Raw genomic sequence first — 21,481 nt, forward strand, 5'->3', positions numbered from 1 at the left:
ATCGAAATGGGATTCAATTTACACTAAGTTAAAATAAAATTCAAGTCTGGGGGAAAAAAAAAAGCTGCTGTAAAGAGAAAAACCTTGCTTTCCACATTCTCTGACCTAGTAGCAAGTGGATTCCAGTGGCCAGTGCTAAGGCAGGGACCCTGAGCTCCCAGCGCCTGGCCAATGATGCCATGATGAATGGTGAGGAAAACTAGGACTCAGTACTGGTCCATGTCCGTTTATTACAATCCTGTGCTGGGTTCCAGAATGAATGGCTTTTTAATAAACAACCCAAAGCACTCTGAAAAGCGGTCTTAACTTCCCATTTCTTTCTCAGTATATCGAATCTAAAGGAAAAAAATAAAAAATCACCAGGTTTAGTACATCCCAGAAAAAGCACCTTTACTAAACAACAGGAAATAAAACGTGCCAGGAATCTGACCAAAGAGACGAAGCAGCAGGTGAGATTCCTAATAGGAAAGAATGACTCCCAACGGAACATAAATAGATTCCCCTCAAAGTACATACATTTCACATGGGTGTGTACATACATAGTAATATATTAAAGGAAATTTGGTTTCTACCATGAGAAGTTTACTCAGAAATAATGAATCAACATCTCACCTGAGACGGGGAGGTCGGGGTGCTGCAGCCACGGTATAAATCGAGGTGCACCTCACTGCTGCACACACCTCCCCTCTTTACACTATATACACTTGCTGGGTGGGGGGCTGGGGTGGGGGTTTCTTCCTGCCCCTCCCCCAGACCAGCAGATCCAGTGTTTGTAGAAAAGTGAGCGGGGAAGGCAGGTGGCTATATGGCCCGGGAGCCCAACCTGCAGAGCCCAGGAGCTGGCTCCAGCGGGGGGAGGCAAATGTCTGAGGCCCCCCCACCTACCTGGAGAGCCGCTTTGGCTCTGGGGTGAAGAGAAGCGCTCAGGACCCCACAACGGCATGACAGCGAGCCTGCCTCTGGGGTCCAGCCACGGCCTCCAGATTTTTGTAGTTTGGCCAGTGGGGGCTTCTCCTGGGATCAAACAGCTTTGGGAAATAGAGTTTCCAGACCCACCAGGGCTCAGCCCTGGGAATGTGTGTACGTGTGTGTGCACACGCCCATGTACACACGTGCTTCATTGGAGGTCAGCAAGTTGCAAACAGAAGTGTTCTACGGGGGGAGCACTTAAATAGTGTCTGCTTCGGGGGCTGCCTCGTCACTGCGTTCTGAGTGGCCCCATGCCAAAGTGGATTTGTTCAAAAGATACCGGTTGCTGGAGGCTACAGATACAGAAGATAGGTTGCACACCAATGGGGTGCAACCCTCTCAGGCCTTGGCACAGCATTTTTAGCAATAGAACAGAAGACACACACGGGAACCCTCTCCTCCTCCTCAAACCCTTTCCTGGCGCCGCAGGCAGACAGGGAAAAGGCCGTGGTGATCAGCAGGTGCAGTCCAGGAGCCAGGTCACACGCAGCCGTACTCGTACCACACCGTCTGCTGGTCCCCTCCCGGCTCGGGGGACGCCGGCGTGCTCTTGGAGCTGCTCCCACGCCCGAAGTCCTCAGGGGCCCGGCTGCCCTGGGGAGCCAGGTCCGGAGACCTGCCCGGGCCCTTAGCAGGGAGGCCCTCGCTGTGACCCTGCCCCGGGACCCCATCCCCTTCCGAGGGGCTGAGCCCTCCTCGGACGGGGGGGATGGTGGCCACCTCCCCTGGGTGCAGGGGGGCTTGGGGCTTAGTCCTGGCTGCCTGGGCTGCAGTGGGTGAGAAGTGCTGGAGCTGCGAACTGCTGCCGCCACCGCCTCCAGTGGCAATGGCTGGGGACGTGGCGGATTGCTGCAGGGGGGCCGGCCTCTCCTCCTTTGGGGGAGCCAGTGAGAAGCGCCTCAGGTCCAGTGGCCGGCTTCGGGGGCCGGGACCCTGACAGGAGCCACCAGCCTTTCCCACAAGCGGGGTCCGCTCACGGGCCAGGCCGTGGGAGCCGGGGGCAGTGGAGCTCTGCAGGTTGTGGCTGCCTGGGTCTCTGCCCCCCGAGGCCTCGGGACCCGCCAGCTCCTGTTTGCAGGCCTCCGGCCCGCTGGCCCGGAGGAGGTCAGCGGAGGCCAGACTGAAGGCCCGGTTTAGGGATGCGCTCCGGCCGGCAGGCGTGTGGGAAGCAGGGGGCATCGTGGCCTGGCGGGCTCTGCCCAGGGACAGGCTCTGGGGTGGCTGGGCCTGCCTGTGGGGGACACTGAGCATGGCCTCGGCCTCAGCGGCTCTGAAGCTCGGCTTTACACACTGCCCAGGCTTCAGCGGCTTTCCCTCGGAGGTGGAGACGGGCATCTTGATGGTGGGGGCCGCAAAGCTGGTGGGCATCTTGGCCCCTTCTTTCCTGGGTGGTGGGCCTGGCGGGCCTCCAATGGACGGGAGATCCCCGGCCTTTCTGAAGTAATCACTCAGCAGGTCATCCCGGCAACTGGGAGCGTCCTACAGGAAAGAGAAGAACTGAATGAGTCTGGCGGTGGAGTGTGGGGGGTGGTCCTTGGAGGTCCCTCCTCCCACCCAGGACGTCCCCTGTGTTGCCCACACGGCCAGGACTGAAGCTTCTTGCTTCGCCTGTTGAAGGCCTAATGTCCCCACTGCACATAGGTGGGGGGTGGGGGTCGAGGCAAAACGAGGATCATTAGGTAGCAGACCCAGGCATCACTCAGTCCTAACTTCACAAGCAAGAAAGATCCAGAGAGGAAAGCCACCAAGCTCATCCATTTTATGAAAGGATCAGGACAACCGTTTTGATCTGGGTCTCCTTTTCCACCAGGCAGCAGAAAGTTGACGGACAGGACTGGACCTTCTTTGTCAGCCCACCAGGCTCAGACACGCTGCAAGCACCTTCCAGTGGGCCACAGAGAGGAAGAGAAACAAGGCCAGCTCCGCAGAAGCCAGAACCAACCACACTGCTCACTGCCTCTCAGATCTTTCTCCTGATGGGAGGAAGGGGAGAGGCAGGCACAAGGGGCAGAGGAGGGCAGAGAGAACCAGAGGTCCAGGAGAAGGCAGAGGCAGCCTAGCCCTCCAGAATATCCCCCGTGCCAGACAGTCACCACTTGGGCTTCCTCTGGCCAGGGAACCAGTGTCCTTTGTCACCATCCTGGGGGCAGGTGGAGCCCCTGGAGCCAACAAGCTCGGTGGGCCTGTTCAGGTTAACTTCAGCCTTTTGCCAGCACCTCCCAGCCTAGAGGATCCCAGCTAGACGGTTCTCCTGAGGCTGGGGATGGAGCAGAGGAAAGGTCAGGGCCGAGAGCTGCTGTAATCAGACCTCAGCCTGCAGGATGGGTCAGCAGCTCAGGAACCACCTGCCAACAACTCCTGGCCCCTGAAAACATGTGGATGCTCAACTTGACAGAGGTACACTCTGCTGTTTCATGTTAGCTTGAAGCCTTACTCTTGGGTGTGTGTGTGCAGTAAGACCCTGGGTCATCAATGTGGACAAGAACCATTTATTTATCAAGTACTTCCCACATGTCAGGCACCGTGCTGGGAACCAGGGATGTAATCCAAAAAACTCAGTTTAAATTTGAAAGCAACCTTGTGCAAGAGTTGTTTAAGGTTGTATTAAAACATCACTTAATATGTAAGAAAGGACTTCCCAGGTGGCTCATTAAGTGGTAAAGAATCCGCCTGCCAATGCAGGAGACATAGGTTTGATCCCTGGGTCAGGAAGATGCCCTGGAGTAGGAAATGGCAATCCACTCCAGTATTCTTGCCTGGGAAACCCCATGGATGGAGGAGCCCGGCAGGCTATAGTCTATGGGGAGGCAAAGAGTTGGACACGACTTTGTGACTAAACAATAACAAATATGTAAGAAAACTGAGGTCACAGAGATTAGGCATCTGAAGAATGGAGACTGAGGATTAGAACCTACGGGCTGTCTGCTCTACCTCCTGGCCCCTTTCTGCACGTTTCTAATTAGCCTCTTCATCCCCACTTTCAGGAGGCCACCCAGGGAGCCCATCGTGTGACCCTGCTCTCCCAGCATCACCAGCACTCGGGGAGTGGAGACATGGGTGGCTTCTCTAGGCCTGATCGGGGGAAGATAGAAGTGTCAGGTGGGGCTTGTGGAGTGAGCACCTGGGCCGATGGAGGGGGAAGGAGGTGGCTCTCAGAGGCTGAGCATCAGTTTCCAACAGAAACTGCTGCAGTGAGACAGCTTTGGCCTCCTTCAGGCTTCAAAGGGACATGTGCTGACAGCAGCCTCAGCAACAGGGTCTGGATAGGTCTAAGCTGAGTGCGGAGGGGCTGCGCCCCTTGTGAGCAAGGGGACCTGACCCCTGAGATCTGCCCAGGAATAGGACACCCACTGGGACAGGCAGACAATCAGAAATGGATTGAGGAGAAGAGACATCCAACGGCAGGCACCCTCAATTTCTGGACTCTTCTCGTTTGTTCCATCAGGTCAGTGCTCCCCAGCCTGTGATGCGTGGACCCACAGTGACAGTGAGAGCACCATCTGGGAACTCGGCAGAGATGCAAAAAATCTCAGAATTCCTGGGGTCCAGCCTGTGTCCTGCCAGGCGAGTCTGACGAACTCTAGAGTTTAACAGCCACTGCGTCAGACCATAAACTTCTGGAGGGCAAGGTTTTGGTCCTTCTCAACTTGGCTTCCCTAGTTTCTAGCCCACAGTAAGTGTTTGACAGAGAAATAAATGAAGTCAGGGCAGGGGCCATGCTTTATCATTCTTTGGCACCAACCACAAGACCAAGCACCTAGCAAGTATGCGATAAAAATTGGCCCATTTGCTTTGTTTTTTGAGAGCAGGCACCATACATACTGCCTAAGACACAGTAGCTGCTCAGTACATATCTCCAAGACAAATATTTTGTGTTCTCTGTGTCAATGTGACGGATTAATGTGGGTCACAGAGTTTACCATGTGGCTACAGAAAGTTCAACTGTATTCATTGAAGGGAATGAGATGCAATCACTACAGCATTAAACCTTAAAAGATTTCAATTATGGAAAAGACCGTGACACTGGGAAACATTGAGGGCAAGAGGAGAAGGAGGCGACAGAGGATGAGATGATTGGAGATGGCATCATTGACTCAATGGACATGAGTTTGAGCAAACTCTGGGAGATAGTGAAGGACAGGGAAGCCTGGTGTGCTGCAGTTCATGGGTTGCAAAGAGTTAGACATGACTTAGTGACTAAACAATAAGACAGTATATAAGCCATCTGTTCAATAACCCAATAGCTTATGGGACTGAATTTAGATAGCATATGTAAAAAAAAAAAGGCAACCCACTCCAGTATTCTTGCTGGGAAAATCCCATGGACAGAGGAGCCTGGCGGGCTACAGTCCATAGGGTCTCAAAGAGTCAGACACAACTAATTACGCACATACACACATGTGAAAAAGACAGATGCTCAGCTTCAGAAAAGCTAAATAGAGACACTGGAAAGGTGACATGGGAGAGAATACAGGGGGTGTCTGCAGGTTAGATACAGATCTAACCTGTATTAGGTAGAACAGAGTAGAACAGAGGCTAGCAACCCAGGGCTGTGGGCCAGGTCCAGTGTGCTGCCCTTTTTTGTATGGCCTGTGAGCTAAGCATAGTTTTTACACTTTTAAATGATTGAAAAAAACTTTTTTTTTTAAAGAACAATCTTTCGGGACATGAGACAACTGCATGAAATTCAAACGTCTATGTCCATAAGTCAAGTTTTATTGGAACACAGCCATGCCAACTCATTGACAGATGGTCTAGAGCTGCTTTCCTACTAAAATGGCAGCGTTGAGTGGCTGCAACAGAGACCGTCCTGCCTGGGAAGCCTAAAATATTTACTCTCTGGCTCTTTATAGAAGAAACTGATCTCCGCTGGTGAGGGCTCAGGGGAAGTGGGCACGCAGAGCTCTGCCTCAAAACCTGGTGAGATGCTAACCCCAGAGTGGGTGCTGGGCACATCTCTCAAGAATGGGCACACACCATCCCCGCCCTCCAGGCTGGCACCAGGCTCTGCCCACTCACTCCGCAGGTGGAGCAAACAGCCTCCGAGGCCTGGGGCTGGCTGCCAGCACTGGGAACTGTAGGCTTGTGGGCTTCCTCCCCATCTAAGGAGTCCCACACCTAGGCTGCCCCCCGCGCCATCCCTGTATCTCTGCCACCACAGTTTCCGCCTGCTATCCCAATCCAGGGAGTGTGCAAGGGATGATGGACCCGTTGTGTCCCTTTGAGCCCCAGGGCCACTCACGGGGGACGGGGAGTCCCGATTGCTCTCCTCCAGGAACTCCTCCAGGGTGACCATCTCGCTGCTCGGGGAGGTAGAGCAGGGCCGCACCCCACCGTGGGGCTGGGCTGCGCTCCTCTTCTGGACGCCCTCCTGGGGGAGAGGCCCGTTCCGCGGTGGGGGGTACTCATGGCGGCCGAGGAGGGGGCGCCCCGGGGTGCTGGCATCCCGTGGCAGAGTGGCCGTGTCCCGGCTGGGGATCAGGTCTTCGCTGCTGAAGCTCTCAGACCTGCCGTGGAGCTGGTCGGAGGAACCTGGGGTCAGGGCAGGCGACATAGCACACATCAGTCCCCCTCTGCCTCCAGTGGGTTCCATGATGCCTGCCACTCACCTAGAAGAGGACCCTGCCCGAGAACCCAGGGCACACTTCTCCCAGGCTGGGATTCTCCACGTGAAGAACACTCTGGGATGCTTAGAATTCGGAACAAAATAATTTGAGATAAACATGGAAAGTTTCTGCTAAAGTTCATACTGTTAGTAGTGCTAAGGTCCTGGGTGGCTCAGCTGGTAAAGAATCCACCTGCCTTGCAGGAGACCAGGGTTCGATGCCTGGGTTAGGAAGATCCCTTGGAGAAGGGAACAACAGCCACCCACTCCAGCATTCTGGCCAGGAGAATGCCATGGACTGTATAGTCCATGGGGTCGCAAAGAGCTGGACATGACTGAGCGACTTTCACTTTATTTTACCACACTCACTAGCTCTCATCCATTCATATATTTAAAAGCTTTACTGAGCACTTGCCATATGCCAGATGGTCAAGTGGACACTAAGAAGTGAAAAAAAATCTGTGTAAGAGTTTATGGTCCTGGAACAACAAACACATTCTTTTCAGATGTACAGGAAACATTCATTAAGACAGACTATATTTCGCACTATAAAATCAACTTAAAAAAACCTTGAGAATCAAAGCCACTCTGTTTTCTGACCACAGTGGAATGGAATTAGTGTCACGATCCCCCTTCTAAAGACGAAGTAACTTGGATTCAGAGGGTGGGTGACTCGCCTAGGTGCCCAGACTCCGTCAGTGGGGGTGAAGGGATTTGAACTAAAATCCATTTAAACTCCTGGCCTGCACTTGAAACCATGTGATGTGGCCTTGGAATGCAATGAATGCCGAACGTATGGAAGATCTTGGGGAACTGTATGTTAAAAACTACAAATATGACATAAATACAAAGACCCACAGACACTGCAGAGTGCCCAGAAGGAGGGCCGGCTCACCTTTCAGGTTAAGAGGTGAGCTGTCGCTGGATGCATTTCTACTGCTCTCCAAGCTCCCCGGCCGGGATGCTGAAAGGAAATGCCAACATTCAATCGAAAGGCCCGTGACCAGGTCTAGCCTGGAGCAAACCATCTAATCTGAGAAAAATTATGGAACACAGTCACTCTGCCAAAATGGAGCTGAGCATGCCCCGGAAGGATGGGCTTCGGAACACCCCATGTTCTCCCATGATGGCTAACTTCCCCGAGGGCCAGGTATGGTCGCCCAGAAACGACAGTGTGCAGTTTTTTTGTTTTTGTTTTTTAAAGTTAGGTCTAGGGCTGTGGCTTAAAACAATTTTGTTAAAGAAGAAACTCTCATGCAGAACTGAAAAAGCAGATGAAAAAAGGGCTGCTCCAGGTGAGCCAAGGGTTGGGTACAGGTTCCCACCCCTATTCCTGCACAGATCTTCCTGGAACACATGTGAAATCTCCTGCCTAGATGACAGTCAGCTGGGGAGGGCGGGAGCCAGGAAATGGTGGTATGTGCACACGTGTGTACCTGTGTGCAACTTCAGTTCCCTGATTCCAGGAGGAGGAGCTGGGACCCTCAGCAGGACAGGGAGCACTCGCTTTTCCCAGCTGTCTGCTTTCCTTCAGCTCGTCCGTCTCAAATGCACATCTGCCCCAGAGGGGACAAGTGACCTTTATGGTGACAAGTGCTGGAGGGAACCAGGCCTTGGTGCTGCTGTCTGCGCCGAGTGTGTCTGCGGTGGCTCTTGGATCACAGCCTGAGTGCTGCCCAGGCTGACCAGGGAGCTGCCCCCCCCGCCCTGCCAAGGGCAGGCTGTGCCTTCAAGGCCGGTAGGCCACCCCTCTGGGTCCCCTCCGCCGGTTTCACTGGGCACCATCACTCTCATCAGCCTGCCCTGTATCACTGTTCGTCCTGCTGGACCGCGAACCCGGGGGACAGGCCCTGTGTCTCTGTCATCTCTGCATCCTCCCAGCACACAGCTGGTGTTGAGCACGCTGAGAACTGGAGACACGCTGCTTACAAGCCACCTCCCCCCACCGCCTGCAAGTTCGCTCTTGCTCTTCTGGGTCTTTAGGCCACCTAGTTCCCAAGTGCTGATGTGTTTGCTGCAAATAGCATGCATCTGGAAAACACTTACTAGCAAGCGGGGTTTGGGGACGAGCCAAAAAATACACGGATTTTGTGCATGGTATAAAAGCAAAATAAGCCCTCTTGTTGAGAAGGGAATTTTTGAAATTTAAAAATGCACATCCCTCTTTAGAAAGGAAATTAAGTTTCATTAAAGGAAAACTGTGATACAAATCAACAGGATCCAAAAGCACTTTTATCTAAATGTTGCATCGAAACCCCCTTTCCCTTCTTTTTCCTGATTAGAGAAGCTCAAGGAATCAAATACTTAGGAAGAAAACCCTTCTGGTCAGCCGACAGGCATAAACCAGGCTACTCCAGTTTACCAAACGTTGCAGGAGGTCCTTCCTATTGTGTTGCCCACAATATGTCTGTGTTGGTGCACAGACATAAGGGTTCCTTGTGTCAACCTATGTCACCACAGAGCCTATAACTGGAAATGTCTCTATCTGTATCATAAAATCTTTAAGAAATGCTAGCTAGTTCCCACACACTGTTGATCAGAAGTAAACTGAAATAAATGTAAACTTTGAGTTTTTTTTTTTAAAGAATTATCTTCCAACCTTCCTATGACTTCTGTTTTGCAAAATTAAAAAAAAAAAAAAAAAAAACAACCAAAAGCCACTTTTAATTTTTTGAGAAAGTTAGTATAATTTTGGTTTCCCTTCCGCAGTAATTTACAATATGCCTAACTCAAATGGCAAGTACTTTTAACAGTTTCTAAGACTTAAATGTAACTTGGAGCCATTCTGCAAGTGAGGGCAGCGAGAGATCTTCCTGAAGTCAATGCTCCCTGGGTGGGTCACTGGAACATCCTGGCAAACATGAGGGGTGTTTTCAGGCGAGGGAAATTAAAGTCTCCAGAAGAGGGATGCTTGATAAGTAGTGAGGTCCTCGTCATTGGAGGTATGTAAGCAGAAGTCAGATGCTCAGGCACCTGGGGAGGGGAAGGAAGGAGCCTGGACGAACTGTGGACCCATCCCCACTTCATACAACTCCATCTTCACCTGTTTTGTGTACTGGACTTCCATACAGGACTTAGCTTGAGGAAAAGGTTCTATTGATGAGAAGAAGATCGAGAATCCAGGTGGAAGGGTGTGTAGCACCGACCACTCACCGTACTGCCTGGGGTGGAGGAACTCGAGCTCCAAGGACGGCTCGCAGAGGCTGTCTTCGGAATTATAGCCTGTGGTGAAAACAGGACAATGGGTCAGGGGTTCTGGAACATCCATGGGGAAACTCGGGCTGTCTGCCAGACGGCCACCTCTGAACCTCGCCTGGCATCTGTGTCGGGGCAGCCCCGGGCTCTCGGGGAGGGGGACGAGGGAGGGGAGCGTGGACCACACCTCTTCTGTGCCTCCTGCTGGTATAACTCTCACACTCCTGACTCCTATTCGATTTAACTTTAAATCCCCTTTCTGCCTGTGCAGTGACTGGGGCTTGAAGGCTACAGCAGTGATCTGGCCTAAGGACAACACAGCAAAAGGAGCTGAATATTTAGGGTCTTGGGGACCACTTCCCAACCTCCAAGGCCAGGCTGTGCCAGCAATTCTGGTCTGGGGGCCACACTGCCTTCGGGTCGTAGGAGGAGGGCAAAGGAAAGATTCCAGCACCTGACGGGAGAGGCCGACTCCCTGGAGATAGCCCGCCCTGGCAGCTCCAGAAATAGACTGGAAGCACACGCCAGCCATCCATGGCCCTGTCCCCGAGAGGGACTCAAATGCCCTATGCCTTGGACCTGCGAGTTTCTCTCTAACAGTAGACCCTGGGTCCCTCCAAAATGGCAAAAGGGTTTCCAACCCACCCTCGATTCCTGTTATCAAAATTCTGGTAGTGAGATACACTCAAAGTTAGGTACGATCTTCACACTACTATAAATAACTATAGATAACTAATAAGGACCTACTGCATAGCACAGGGACCTCTACTTAATACCCTGTAATGGTCGATTTGGGAAAAGAATCTAAAAAAGAGTGAATATATGTATAATTGATTCATTCTGGTGTACCACAGAAACTGACAAACACACCACTGTAAATCAACTATGTTCCAATAAACTTTTTATTAAGTTAGATATGATCTAATGGCTTCCTTTGCAGGTTCTGTCTCCCAGGAGATGACAGCAGGACAACTCCTTTTTTTAATTCACTGAAGGTGGGAGAATCCTAGTTTTTGTGTTCTCTCTTAACGCCCAATGGGCTTCCCCGGTGGCTCAGTGGTAAAGACTTCGCCTGCCAATGCAGGAGACACAGGTTTGATCCCTGAGTCAGGAAGATCCCCTGGAGAAGGAAATTGGCAACCCACACCAGTAAACTCGCCTGGGAAATCCCATGGACAGAGGAGCCTGGCGGGCTCATGTCCATGGGGTCATGAAAGAGTCGGACATGACTTAGCCACTAAACAACCTAATGCCCAACTCAAAGTAGTGACTTAATTAAAACTTGCTGCCTTGATTACAATAGTAAAATATGGCTAGTGATATGTAGGCTGTTGGTCATTAAACCTAGCTAATTATCAGAATTTTCTGAAGAACCTTTAAAAAATATGGAATCTTATTTAGGAGAAGTATATTTGTATTTGTCTTTTGACCCAGCAATCCTAATTCTAGGAATCAACTCTGGGGACTAATTGGTTGTATACCATCATATCAACATTTTAATTATTGTGTGCTTATACAAAGAATGAGAAAGATCTCTATGACATATGTCTAAGCGAAAAAAAAAAAAAAAAGCAAGATGCAATATTTTAATTTTTTTTTTTTGCCAAAAGAAACACAAGGTATAAATAAGGAACTAAAAAAAAGGTTATCTATAGGGTGATTTTGGAATGTATTGGAGGGGAAAGGGATAGATGTGAGGTTTAGAAATCTAAGCATGCCTTTTTATGTAATTTAACTTTAAATTATGTAAATATTTTATGTAGTAAAAAACAGAATTAATTTAACAAAGAAAAATTCTAAAATTGAAGACAGAAACAAATAAACCTTAGTGTATATCAAACCACTAACATAATCTATAAAAGAAAAAATTTCAGTGAATTTTGAATATAAAACTCTGTGCATCTTTAATGAGATTTAATCTAAGCACTAGAAGAATTACAAAGGAAATAAACATCGCTTGGTGATTTTATTAGTAGCAGTATTAGTATTAAAATTTTTAACCATCACTGCATATCTTCAGGAAATATAAGGAAATGTTTTAAGAGAGAAGATGTCTGTGGAAGAAGAGGACACACACATGAAATCGAAGGGAGAAAAAAAATCCCTGTAATATTAAAATAGAACTTCAAAAAGAATCTCTTTACTGAAAGGGTGCAGAAGTAATGACAACTCTGCCATGCCCAGATCTTGATTATGAAATTCTACTCTAAGAGGAACTAGATTTACTTAAAGAAACCCTGGTCCCGGGGGTGGGGGAGGGCAGTTTCCATTTTGATGATGGTTACACAGCCATCCGGCGTGACTGCCCAGAATGTGAGAGCCAGGCTGCCAAGGAATTGCTGTGGATGGGGTGAGGGCACCATCGATGACAGACAGACCCCTGTGCTTGCTCTGCAGGCCAGTGACGATTCCAGGATGATTCCAGGCTTGGGCTCCGGTTCAGTGATGGGATCCAGGCTGAGATAGCCTGTGGGTCAGCCCAGAGGGCTGGACCTTGAGTCACAGAGATCCCCAAAACCCTGAGGGGAGATGGTGCTGCCAGCTCTTCCCCAGGACCAGGCAGCGCCTCTGCACCCCAGAGCTCCAGAAACCAGGGGGTACTGATGGCTGTGGACGACACCCTTGCCACCCAGGCTCAGGGCATGGCTCTCCCAGACAGCTCACGGCACAGCTCCACTGACGCCCAACAGTAAGTGACTGCCAGCAGTGGGGAGAGGCTGCCCACCTTTCCTGTGCCCACCCCACTCACCTTCTCCCCTGGGGGGCTTCCTACTTATAAGCAACCTGGACAAGGGCAGGGACCCTGTCTGTCTCTGCTTGTCAAACCAAGGTTGTGCAAGCCCTTGGTTTTAAGAGCAGAGGGGGTGCTATTACTGTGAAAAATAACAACCACTTCTTATTCTCCAACTTCTAACACCTCAGAGGCAATTACTTTCAGTCCTTTTAGCTGTTTCTTTGGATGTCTCCTATCTTTAAATTATCAGCCGAAGGTCTTTTTTGGTTTTAAGCTTTACCTGTTACTCCCTGCATATCTTAAATTTCCCAATACTTTCCCCTCTCTTTTGGTAGCACCCTATTCTTGTTTCATGGGTACAACAGCTTTGCTCATCTCTGACTACGTTAATGACGGGCATCGTAAAGTTTCCATCTTATGTCTGCTGCCTCTCACACTGGTTTTGGTCTGTTACTAGAGGCTCTAGAAGTGTCCCTGGGCTTCACCTGGCAAGATCGGATGGAGACATTCAGCTGGGATCTTCTTCAGCTGATCAGATGACTGGGACAATATTTTAATTCTAAAGGTGTGAACAAGCGCATGGCTATTGGCAACCTGGGAAACCTTCAGTTTGTAAATCCTTCCCTACAACCCCCTTGCTTTTCATTTGGGAAACTTCCCTTCCACTCTTGTCAACCCACCTCCGGTTCAGAGACCCTCTTGTGTGTCCTTCACAGAGAATGAACCTCCAGACTTCTACCAAGGTGGGCTGGAGAGGATGCCTCCTTTTAGCGCAGATGCTAGCTTACCTCCCTTCTAGATCTACTTGGAGTCTCTGAGTTCTGCATGGTGGTGGTGGGAGTGGGTCCCGGGGCTTCCCCTCTGGTGGCTTGGGGTCAGGCCTCTAAATAGTGACCTTATCAATCCAGTCACCCACCCAGCTGGCAGGCAGGGCTGAAGTCTGAACTCCTGTCTGGGTGATGCCAGAGCCTGCCCACAACTTAACCACCCTGCTCACTACCTCTCAGCCCGGGACCCCTCCTTCCACCAAGAGCCTGGGGTCTTTAGGAAGGACCCTGAGCCCCAGATGCTATCAGCCCTCTTGTTTCTGGAGAGGCCCACGACTCACCTTTGGTGCGGCCTGGGTGCCGGGAGATGGAGCTGGAGCTGGAAGGGGTTGTAGTGATGGCTGAGGTCGAACAGGGCCGGGGGCCCAGCTCCACGGGCCAGGGTTTCAAGGCTGGGTCAGTGGAGGCATCCTTGCGGTCCAGGCTGCCTCGGTGCGGGGACCCTCGCTTTGGCTTTAGGTCCCCAGGGCCTGGGGCAGAAAAGGACATTGAGAGACAGGGCAGCAGAATCCTGGGCTCAGGCTGGGCGACCACACGGAGGCCTAGAAGCAAGGGCAGCAGGGCACACAGACCACAGCGACGAAAAGCTGAGCTGCCCCCCACCCAGGCACCCCCGACCCCGGGCTGTGGTTTAAACAGGAGGGCCCTGGCTACAGGCCTGTATCAGAGACCCCAGTTCCACTGACGGGGCATACTGCAAGCCCTGGAATCTTGGCTGGGAGACAATAAAGGAAAAACTGAGGAGGACAGACAAAATGTTGGTAGAAGTCCAACATATTAACTACAGGGCATGCCTGCCACCTAGCACTGCATATCATGCAAATCCCTGATGTAAAAAGATCCTGGCAGAAGAAAATCCGAAAAAGAGGGGATATGTGTATACGTACAGCTGATTTGCTTTGCTGCACGGTAGAAACTAACAAATTGTAAAGCAATTTTTCTCCAGTAAAAATTGAATCTAAAATAAAAATAAAAAAGATTCTCGTATATATCCGCTCAGAATCACTGCTGCCTGAGGCTGAGGCCCTGAAGGTCCAGGACGTGCATCTTGCCAACTGGCTTCACATATAATCTCAGGAAAAGTTTATTGTCACCTTAACAATAATTTAAGAGATCTTTAATGTCTGCATGGTTAGACTGACTATCAGAAGGATTTTTACCTTTTGTCTTATGCATTTTTGCAATCTCGAAGTTTTCTACCATGAAGATATACTCTTGTCAAAGTTAAGGAAAATCCTATATAAAAACATTTTTAAAACATCCAACCCTCCACCTATCTTGTAGGAAGAAAGGGAATGGGCTCTCCAAATATGAGACAAAAATGAACGCAGCTGGGGTTCCTGTGAGCATTAAGATAATGCTGTCTCCCAAGAGGTCTCACTCCAGGTACCCCAAGGCTGCAGACCCAGAGCCACGCCCACTGACAGGCTCTCAGGCCCCTCCCCTCCCCTCTTCCAAGGACCTGACCCCGCCAGCCCCTTGGGCACTCAAGTCTGGATTCATGGTGAAGTTTTAATCGCCTATGTCTTATCATGACTTGAAATCAAGGTAGAATTTGGATTCTGAAAGATAACCTTGATGAGAAGCAAGATTCAAGTCTGGTGGGATGCATGGGGCAGACATCCAACAGGTGAAGTTAGGAGCAGGAGCGGGTGGCGGGGAGGTGGAGATGACCAAACAGTTAGCACGAACAGCAGAGAAACAGCACCGTCCCAGCAGCATGCTCAGAGGATTGGGGGCTGGGACCACAGCAGCCCAGGGCTCCCAAGGCGGTGAGCGAGACAGGAAGTTGGCACCACGTCCGCCGACTTCAGCATTTCAAAACGTGTGGATTTATTTTTTATATAGTTACTTTAACGGTACTGGCTCTCCATTTACAGTACAGATAATAATCTATCCTTGGAGGATAAATTTAAGTGGAAACGGTGGGTCAGTTCAAGGGGAAAGATGTCAGTAACCACATAGGTGATGGACAGAGGTGGCAAAAATCATGAAGATGGGACAAGAATGATTGAAGACAGAAAGAAACTGCAGTAGCTAAAGGCCTCTCTCGACCAGCCTTTCCCCCGCTCTGGGCGTGACTGGCCTGCTGATGCTCTTTCTGCCCACTGCGGCTTTAACTTCAGCATCCGAGATGTTCAGAGAACGACAGCACAGTCATAAAGCTTCATTCTGGGCTGGCCTCTGGCTGGGCATCATCGATGCAATTATTCAAAACGCTTGAGTGGAGCACAGTAAATCCTTCAAAAGATCCAACACCTCTAAAAAGGACCTTATTTGGCAAAAGCCATCAATTTGGGGCTCTGACAAAGAAAGAGGAGAAAAGGGCAGCGGTTTTAAATTTAGCTGCTTCTAGATAAGCCTCAAGGAAAAGAAAAAAAAAGTCACTTGACAGAGGCTGTATATTTTAGGAAGCATAGCGACACTGACCAGCTCTGCTTTATTCTTGAGCATTGACAAAAGCCCGCAGGTGCGAGGGTGGGGGGCAGCACACGGCCACTGGACTTACTCAGCACGGACATCCTGGCCCCAGGACCTGTGCACGGATGTCCCGAGGCGCCCCTACAACTGTGCTGTGCTGGAGAAATGGTCCAGAGGATGTGGCAACTCATCTTCTCTTTTGAAATCAAAATCCACGCTGGCTACTTTAAAGTCTGGCCTGGAATTGGTGCTGGGAGGAGGGGTCCGCTAGGGGTCATCTGGCCTTTAGGTACTGGGTTGTTTTTTTTTTTTCCATTTGTTTGAATTTCAGAAATGAAGGAGGATACACGATGAAGACATATGGTAAAGAAAAAGGATTAGAAGTCTCCAATTTCTGAAAAGGGGAGAGGCTCGTTAGGAGAGGATGGGATGTCAGAGGAAGACCAGAACCGCAGGCGTTTAGAGAGAGCCGGGTGGGCCGTTGGAGACTTGTCTTTGTCCTTGCTTTTGCTTCTCAAAAAGGGACTCTTTTTGCGCTGAGTTGCTAAATCGTTATCCCCAGGATAACCCGAGAGAGGAAGGAAGAAAGAAAAAAAAAACACAACAAATAAATGAAATTGAATAATAACACGCAATTCTAAATTAGCTCAATGTACTTGGGAAATCAGAATCCAGTCCAGTCCAGGAAAGATGGAAACAAAAAGCACGACAAGACTGGAATCAGGACTCAGTGAATCATTTATGCGCTGCCTCAATTTAATTAATTTAGCAGCATCTCAGTGCCAACACTTTACTCAGCACGTGAAGAGAACTACATATTGCTCAAGGAGCCAAGGGCTTAGATGACTTTCAATTTCAATGTGTTAAATTATTAAATAAAAATGTTCATTAATTTAGGACCCAGCTTCTCTTACTCATCCATTTTAATGACTGACTCCCTGACAGTTTGGCTCATGTGTTACTCTCATTCCTGTTCAAAGACCTTGGAAACAACACTTTTCTGGCCTGCTGTAATGGAATAATCTGCCCGACTATTACTCACTAATAATTCTTATACATCTGAAATAACCTTTTTTGGCAGGACGAGTTGAAAAATAATGAAAATGCCTCTTTTTCACACTCCAAAGCCCTCAACACCAAGAATTACCATACCATTTCTTCTAATACATGACTTTTAAATTAGAAGGTCTTATCATAGCAGACAATTGGTCTAACTTTTTGAACATGTCATACAGAAACATAACCAATGTATCCAATTTCTGATTGAGAATTAAATTTGGAACCAGAACCTCCATTATTTCCTCCTCCACAGCACCACCTGGTGGTCAATATTCATACCATAGGTAAGGGACTGACTATGATTCTGGGGCCCTTAGTTCTGCTGGGGGCACGTTTTCTCAGCTTTGCCAGGCACTGCACTTAGTGGTGAAGCGCTCAGATTCCAGAGTTAACAGGCCTGTGTTCAAATCTAAGCTCTGTCACTTATTATAGCAGCAAGTGTTTCACCTTGTTAAGCCTCACTTTTTCAGCTCTGAAAAGGGGATGATTAATCATACCTACCTCACAGGGCAGTTAGGACTAAATGAGGCAGATAAAGTAAATTAAAAAGGTGCTGACGGTCCCCCAAAAGGCATTCAGTGAATGGCTGCTGTTATTAATAATCATCGCTGACTTGCTCACTCACGGATTGGTACAAGCAATTTTTTCCCCTGAAAGTTCTCCTGACTCAATCGGGCTGATTATGGTTAATTAAGGATTTCCCTGGTGGCTCAGTGGTAAAGAATCTGCCTGCAATGCAGGAGATGCGGGTTCAATTCCTGGGTGGGGAAGATCCCCTGGAGGAGGAACTGGCAACCTGCTCCGGTAGAGTTAATTAAGCCAACTTTAATACAAGTTGAGGCGATGAATGTCAAAACAATTAAATAGCCAATATGAAAACTAGAGACCAGAGCACCTGCCTAGATGAAAACAAATGCTGTTTCATCATCACTGACCTGAACAAGAGCCTTTTACATAATGTGACCTCCTGCGAAGAATGGGAGTGCAAATGTTAGTCCCCAAAAAACGTGTGAAAGCACTTGCTTTTGTGCATTTGAAAGTGACAAGACAGTACGTGAAGTGGTGAACACGGCCTCCCGAAAGGCCTGTGCATGTCCCACCCAGCAGAGGGTGGCCTGCCACTGGCTCCTAGCGCTGTAACGGCAGCCCCATCCCTGAGAATCTTCAGAAAGTCCTGGTGTCTTTCATAAAAACTTAAATTATTCAGGCTGTAGGTTTGGTATAAATAATCCGAGCAATGATATTTGAAAGTAAATTTGGAAACTGAACAATGTTTGAAGTAACTGCCATGTTTAATCAGTTCTAAGATGTACATCTCCCACCCACAAATCTTAACATCACTGAAATCAGGGTGCAGCTTCCACAGCATCTTAGAGTCACCACTGGGGGGGTCCAGACGAAATGGTGACAAAACTGTTGCCGCTGCAACCAATATATTTTGTTTATATTTTCCTTTTATGAGTGTACACAAGAATCTATCTTAATTAAGTCCTTTAGAAGAGCTTGTCAACCAGAGCATGATAAAAGTCCTAAGTGGTAAAGCTCTGCATCATTGGATTGGCAGTGGTATGTACGGTAACTGTGCAGTTTATAATTGATAGCCTCTTAGATTTGATGACATGAAGCACATTCAACTAGAAGTTCGTTTTAGGACCTCTGGCAAACTCAGAATGACAGCCCTCATGGAAAGATAAGCCAAGCCCTGGCTGGTAGGGCTGAAGGCCAGGTCAGGCTGAGAAGAAAACCTGCCTGCCTTTCCAAGTTATGAAAAGACGAAACCACATGTGGACTTGCTGAGACCCCATATGTGCATATTACCCAGGAAATGTGCCTGGGATCTCCCTACAGAGACAGCTGACTCTAAATCTCTCACCTGTACAAGGAAACCCCCAAGCCTATGCTACCGAGCTTGCTTTTGGTGCTTGTGTTGTCAGTTTTGGCTCGAGTCCCTCTCCTCGTCTATAGGATTAGTGATGCTTCTTATCTGACATGGGTTTATATTTTCCTGGCTATTAACGCACCCCTTTCAGGCTCTTACACACACATGTACACATCTACATGCCACCTCCCTCTACCCCGTCCAATGAGAGGGTCCCTTAGGCCTACCTCCACCAGCCAGGTCAGCACACCTACCTTTTCCCAAGGGCCCGTTGTGGGCGTCACGCTCTTCTGGGCAGCTTGAGCCCGACGGGGTGGACTCGGGGTTCTCGGGCTGAGATCTGAGAGGCTGAGAAGCAGATGGTAAGGTTGGGTCTGGGGATTCCAGCTGCCGGGGAGGGCTGTCTGTGGTTGACTTCAAGCGTTCTCTGGAACCGTCTTTCTTTGGTTTGATGAGTTTGACTAAGGCTTTGGCTCCAATCCAGTGGTTTTTCCTAATGAGAAGTAGATTTTTAGGACACAGTCAACCCTCACTGCCTGCTCCAGCAGGTCACTGAGCGTGGTGTCCTAACATGGGCTGGTGTCCCCATCACCAGCCTGGGAAGGTGGCCAGTAACTGGGGTTTAGAATAATGGTGCTCTTCATCACCACCGTGACCACCGTATTTGGGACTCAGGAGATAGAACAGAATTCTCAATCAGATACAGCTCAGGGATGGTAGAACCACTTACGGGTGCAGAAATCCACCCTACTCTCTTGCAAAAACAGAACTTTAAGTGCACCCATTAACCCTTTTTCTTTTTTAAAATGTGGACCACTTAAAAAGTCTTTATTTGACTTTGTTGCAATATTGCTTCTGTGGTTTATGTTCTGGATTTTTGGCCAGGAGGCATGTAGGATCTTAGCTTCCCAACCAGGGGCTGAACCCACACCCCCTGTGTTGGAAGGCACTGGACCACAAGGGAAGTCACTGTCTAGTTGCTAAGTCGTGTCCAACTCTTCGTGGCCCCATGGACTACCCCTGCCAGGCTCCTCTGTCCATGGGATTTCCCAGGTAAGAATACTGGAGTGGGTTGCCATTTCCTTCTCCAGGGGATCTTCTTGACCAGGGACTGAATCCCCATCTCGTGCATGGGCAGGCAGATTCTTTACCACTGAGCCACCCAGGAAGCCCTTGCCCATTAACTCTCGATTACCTCTGTGAAATAAAAGAAGTGCTCTGCTAATGTGATCTATTAGGTGGCCATTTTCCTGCCAAAATGCCATTTTCAGCATCGCATTCCTCATTCCCTGCTAAGGCTCACAGGAAGTGTAACAATAAGCTGGCATTCCCTGACCGCTCCTGGCACTGAGGAATCTGGGCGTAGCGGCAGAGGGCAGTGAAGAGTGGGCCGTGTGAATGAAAAACAGGGAATATAATGAGTAAGTGATAAAAGCTGTAGCTAACAGGAAGCAGAGAAGGCTTCTGTTGTACCAAAAAGAGAACCACATCCAGGTTCTCCTCCTGCGCTGAACTGCACTGAACTGTGTTTACACAACTCACTCCACTTCCGCATCTGGGCCTCACCGTCTCCATCTGCCAAAGGGAACCCTGAGACTGAGGTTCTGAAGCTCTGTGGTTCTGTGATTTTAACAGAGAGGCCGTTAGGGATGCACAGTGATTCTGAGTTAAGTCTGGGCTGGGCCAGGACTATCTGCAGGGCCCAACTCCTGGAGCCCAGGCCCGGGAAAGCGGTGCTTGATGGACGAGGCCAGCAGCCTCGGGGGACGGAGCCTGTCCTACAACCCAGCACAAGGCTGAAAGAAATTCTACAATCTTGCTTCTGTGGGAGGGATGTGCACAGGGGTGCCCCGCCAGCGTGGACGACACTGGCCCGACAGACCGGGCGCTGCTCCCGACAGCAACGGTTTTTCACCCTGAGCATGAACAAGGAATGTTTGCTGTTCTGTGTTTCAGCCCCTGACACTTAAGTCAACTCACTTCTTTGGAGCAGGATCATAGAACTTGTACTGATCCATGATTTTTTCTTCCAGTTTTTCCTTGTGTCTCCGTAAGGCATTTAATTTGTCTCTGTGGAGAGAGGGGACAGACCATCAAGTCAGGTTTAAGTCAGACAAGTGAAGTCACTCGTCAGCTCGGCCTGGGACCTGGCCCAGCACACGTCCCGCGGGCCACCCTGGTTACTGAGTCAGGAATATGTGAATGGAAACACGGGATACAGGCCCAGGAAGTCCTAACGCCTTGAGGCGGCCTGCGAGCACCCAGGACCCAGCTGTGAGTGACTTCAAGGAAGATAACCCCTGACCGTACGAAAACCCAGCTCAGAAGCAAGGACTTTCCGGCCTGGTCATTCAGGACATGGGACACCCCAGGATTACACTCAGGGCCAGCTCCTGGGCGTGCATATCAACCCGACCTTGGTGGTGGGATGAAGTGTGCCTTCAGATGCTAGGTGGGCAATCAGGGTGGAAAAAGTCATCTTAGCGAAAGCAGACCTCTGACTCGGACCCATTCCAACGTTGGGTTTCTGATTACACTTTTGTGGAAACAAACTTGAAAGCTTCCAGGGGCCAGAAAGAAAAGATGAGGAGCACAGTGGGCCTGGAAAGACCAGGGAGGACGGTGCAGCCTGAGGCATGGTGAGCCGCCCGGGATTGCTGCCATGTAGGAATGAATGCAGACCTGGGTCAGGGGATGGGGTGGATCTTCTCATTTCCCAGAGAAGCCAGAAACTCAAGATCATGAAGCAAAATCTCCCAGCTTGTACATGCTGGAAACCAGTTCCTATTTCC

General features: G+C 49.6%; 1 protein-coding gene across 5 annotated transcripts in view; it reads right to left on the reverse strand.

Moving 5' to 3' along the window:
* Positions 1-210: 210 nt before the first annotated feature.
* The window catches only part of CCDC88C (coiled-coil domain containing 88C), a 142,836-nt gene continuing 121,565 nt past the window's right edge, over positions 211-21,481 (reverse strand). For 2 of the 5 annotated variants that reach the window (XM_065906108.1, XM_065906110.1), the window contains 7 exons: positions 20,670-20,759; positions 18,944-19,182; positions 13,612-13,800; positions 9,728-9,796; positions 7,470-7,538; positions 6,212-6,501; positions 211-2,448 (listed from right to left, as the gene is read on the reverse strand). In XM_065906108.1, coding sequence (XP_065762180.1) covers positions 1,450-2,448; positions 6,212-6,501; positions 7,470-7,538; positions 9,728-9,796; positions 13,612-13,800; positions 18,944-19,182; positions 20,670-20,759 — 1,945 coding nt within the window. In that variant the 3' untranslated portion in view covers positions 211-1,449. Of the gene's footprint in view, positions 2,449-6,211; positions 6,502-7,469; positions 7,539-9,318; positions 9,426-9,727; positions 9,797-13,611; positions 13,801-15,839; positions 16,296-18,943; positions 19,183-20,669; positions 20,760-21,481 lie in introns of those variants that run through there. The other 3 variants (XR_010659097.1, XM_065906109.1, XR_010659098.1) reach the window with 3 other exon arrangements.

This window comes from Muntiacus reevesi, chromosome 15, assembly GCF_963930625.1.
Source record: "Muntiacus reevesi chromosome 15, mMunRee1.1, whole genome shotgun sequence".
Taxonomy (NCBI): Eukaryota; Metazoa; Chordata; class Mammalia; order Artiodactyla; family Cervidae; genus Muntiacus; species Muntiacus reevesi.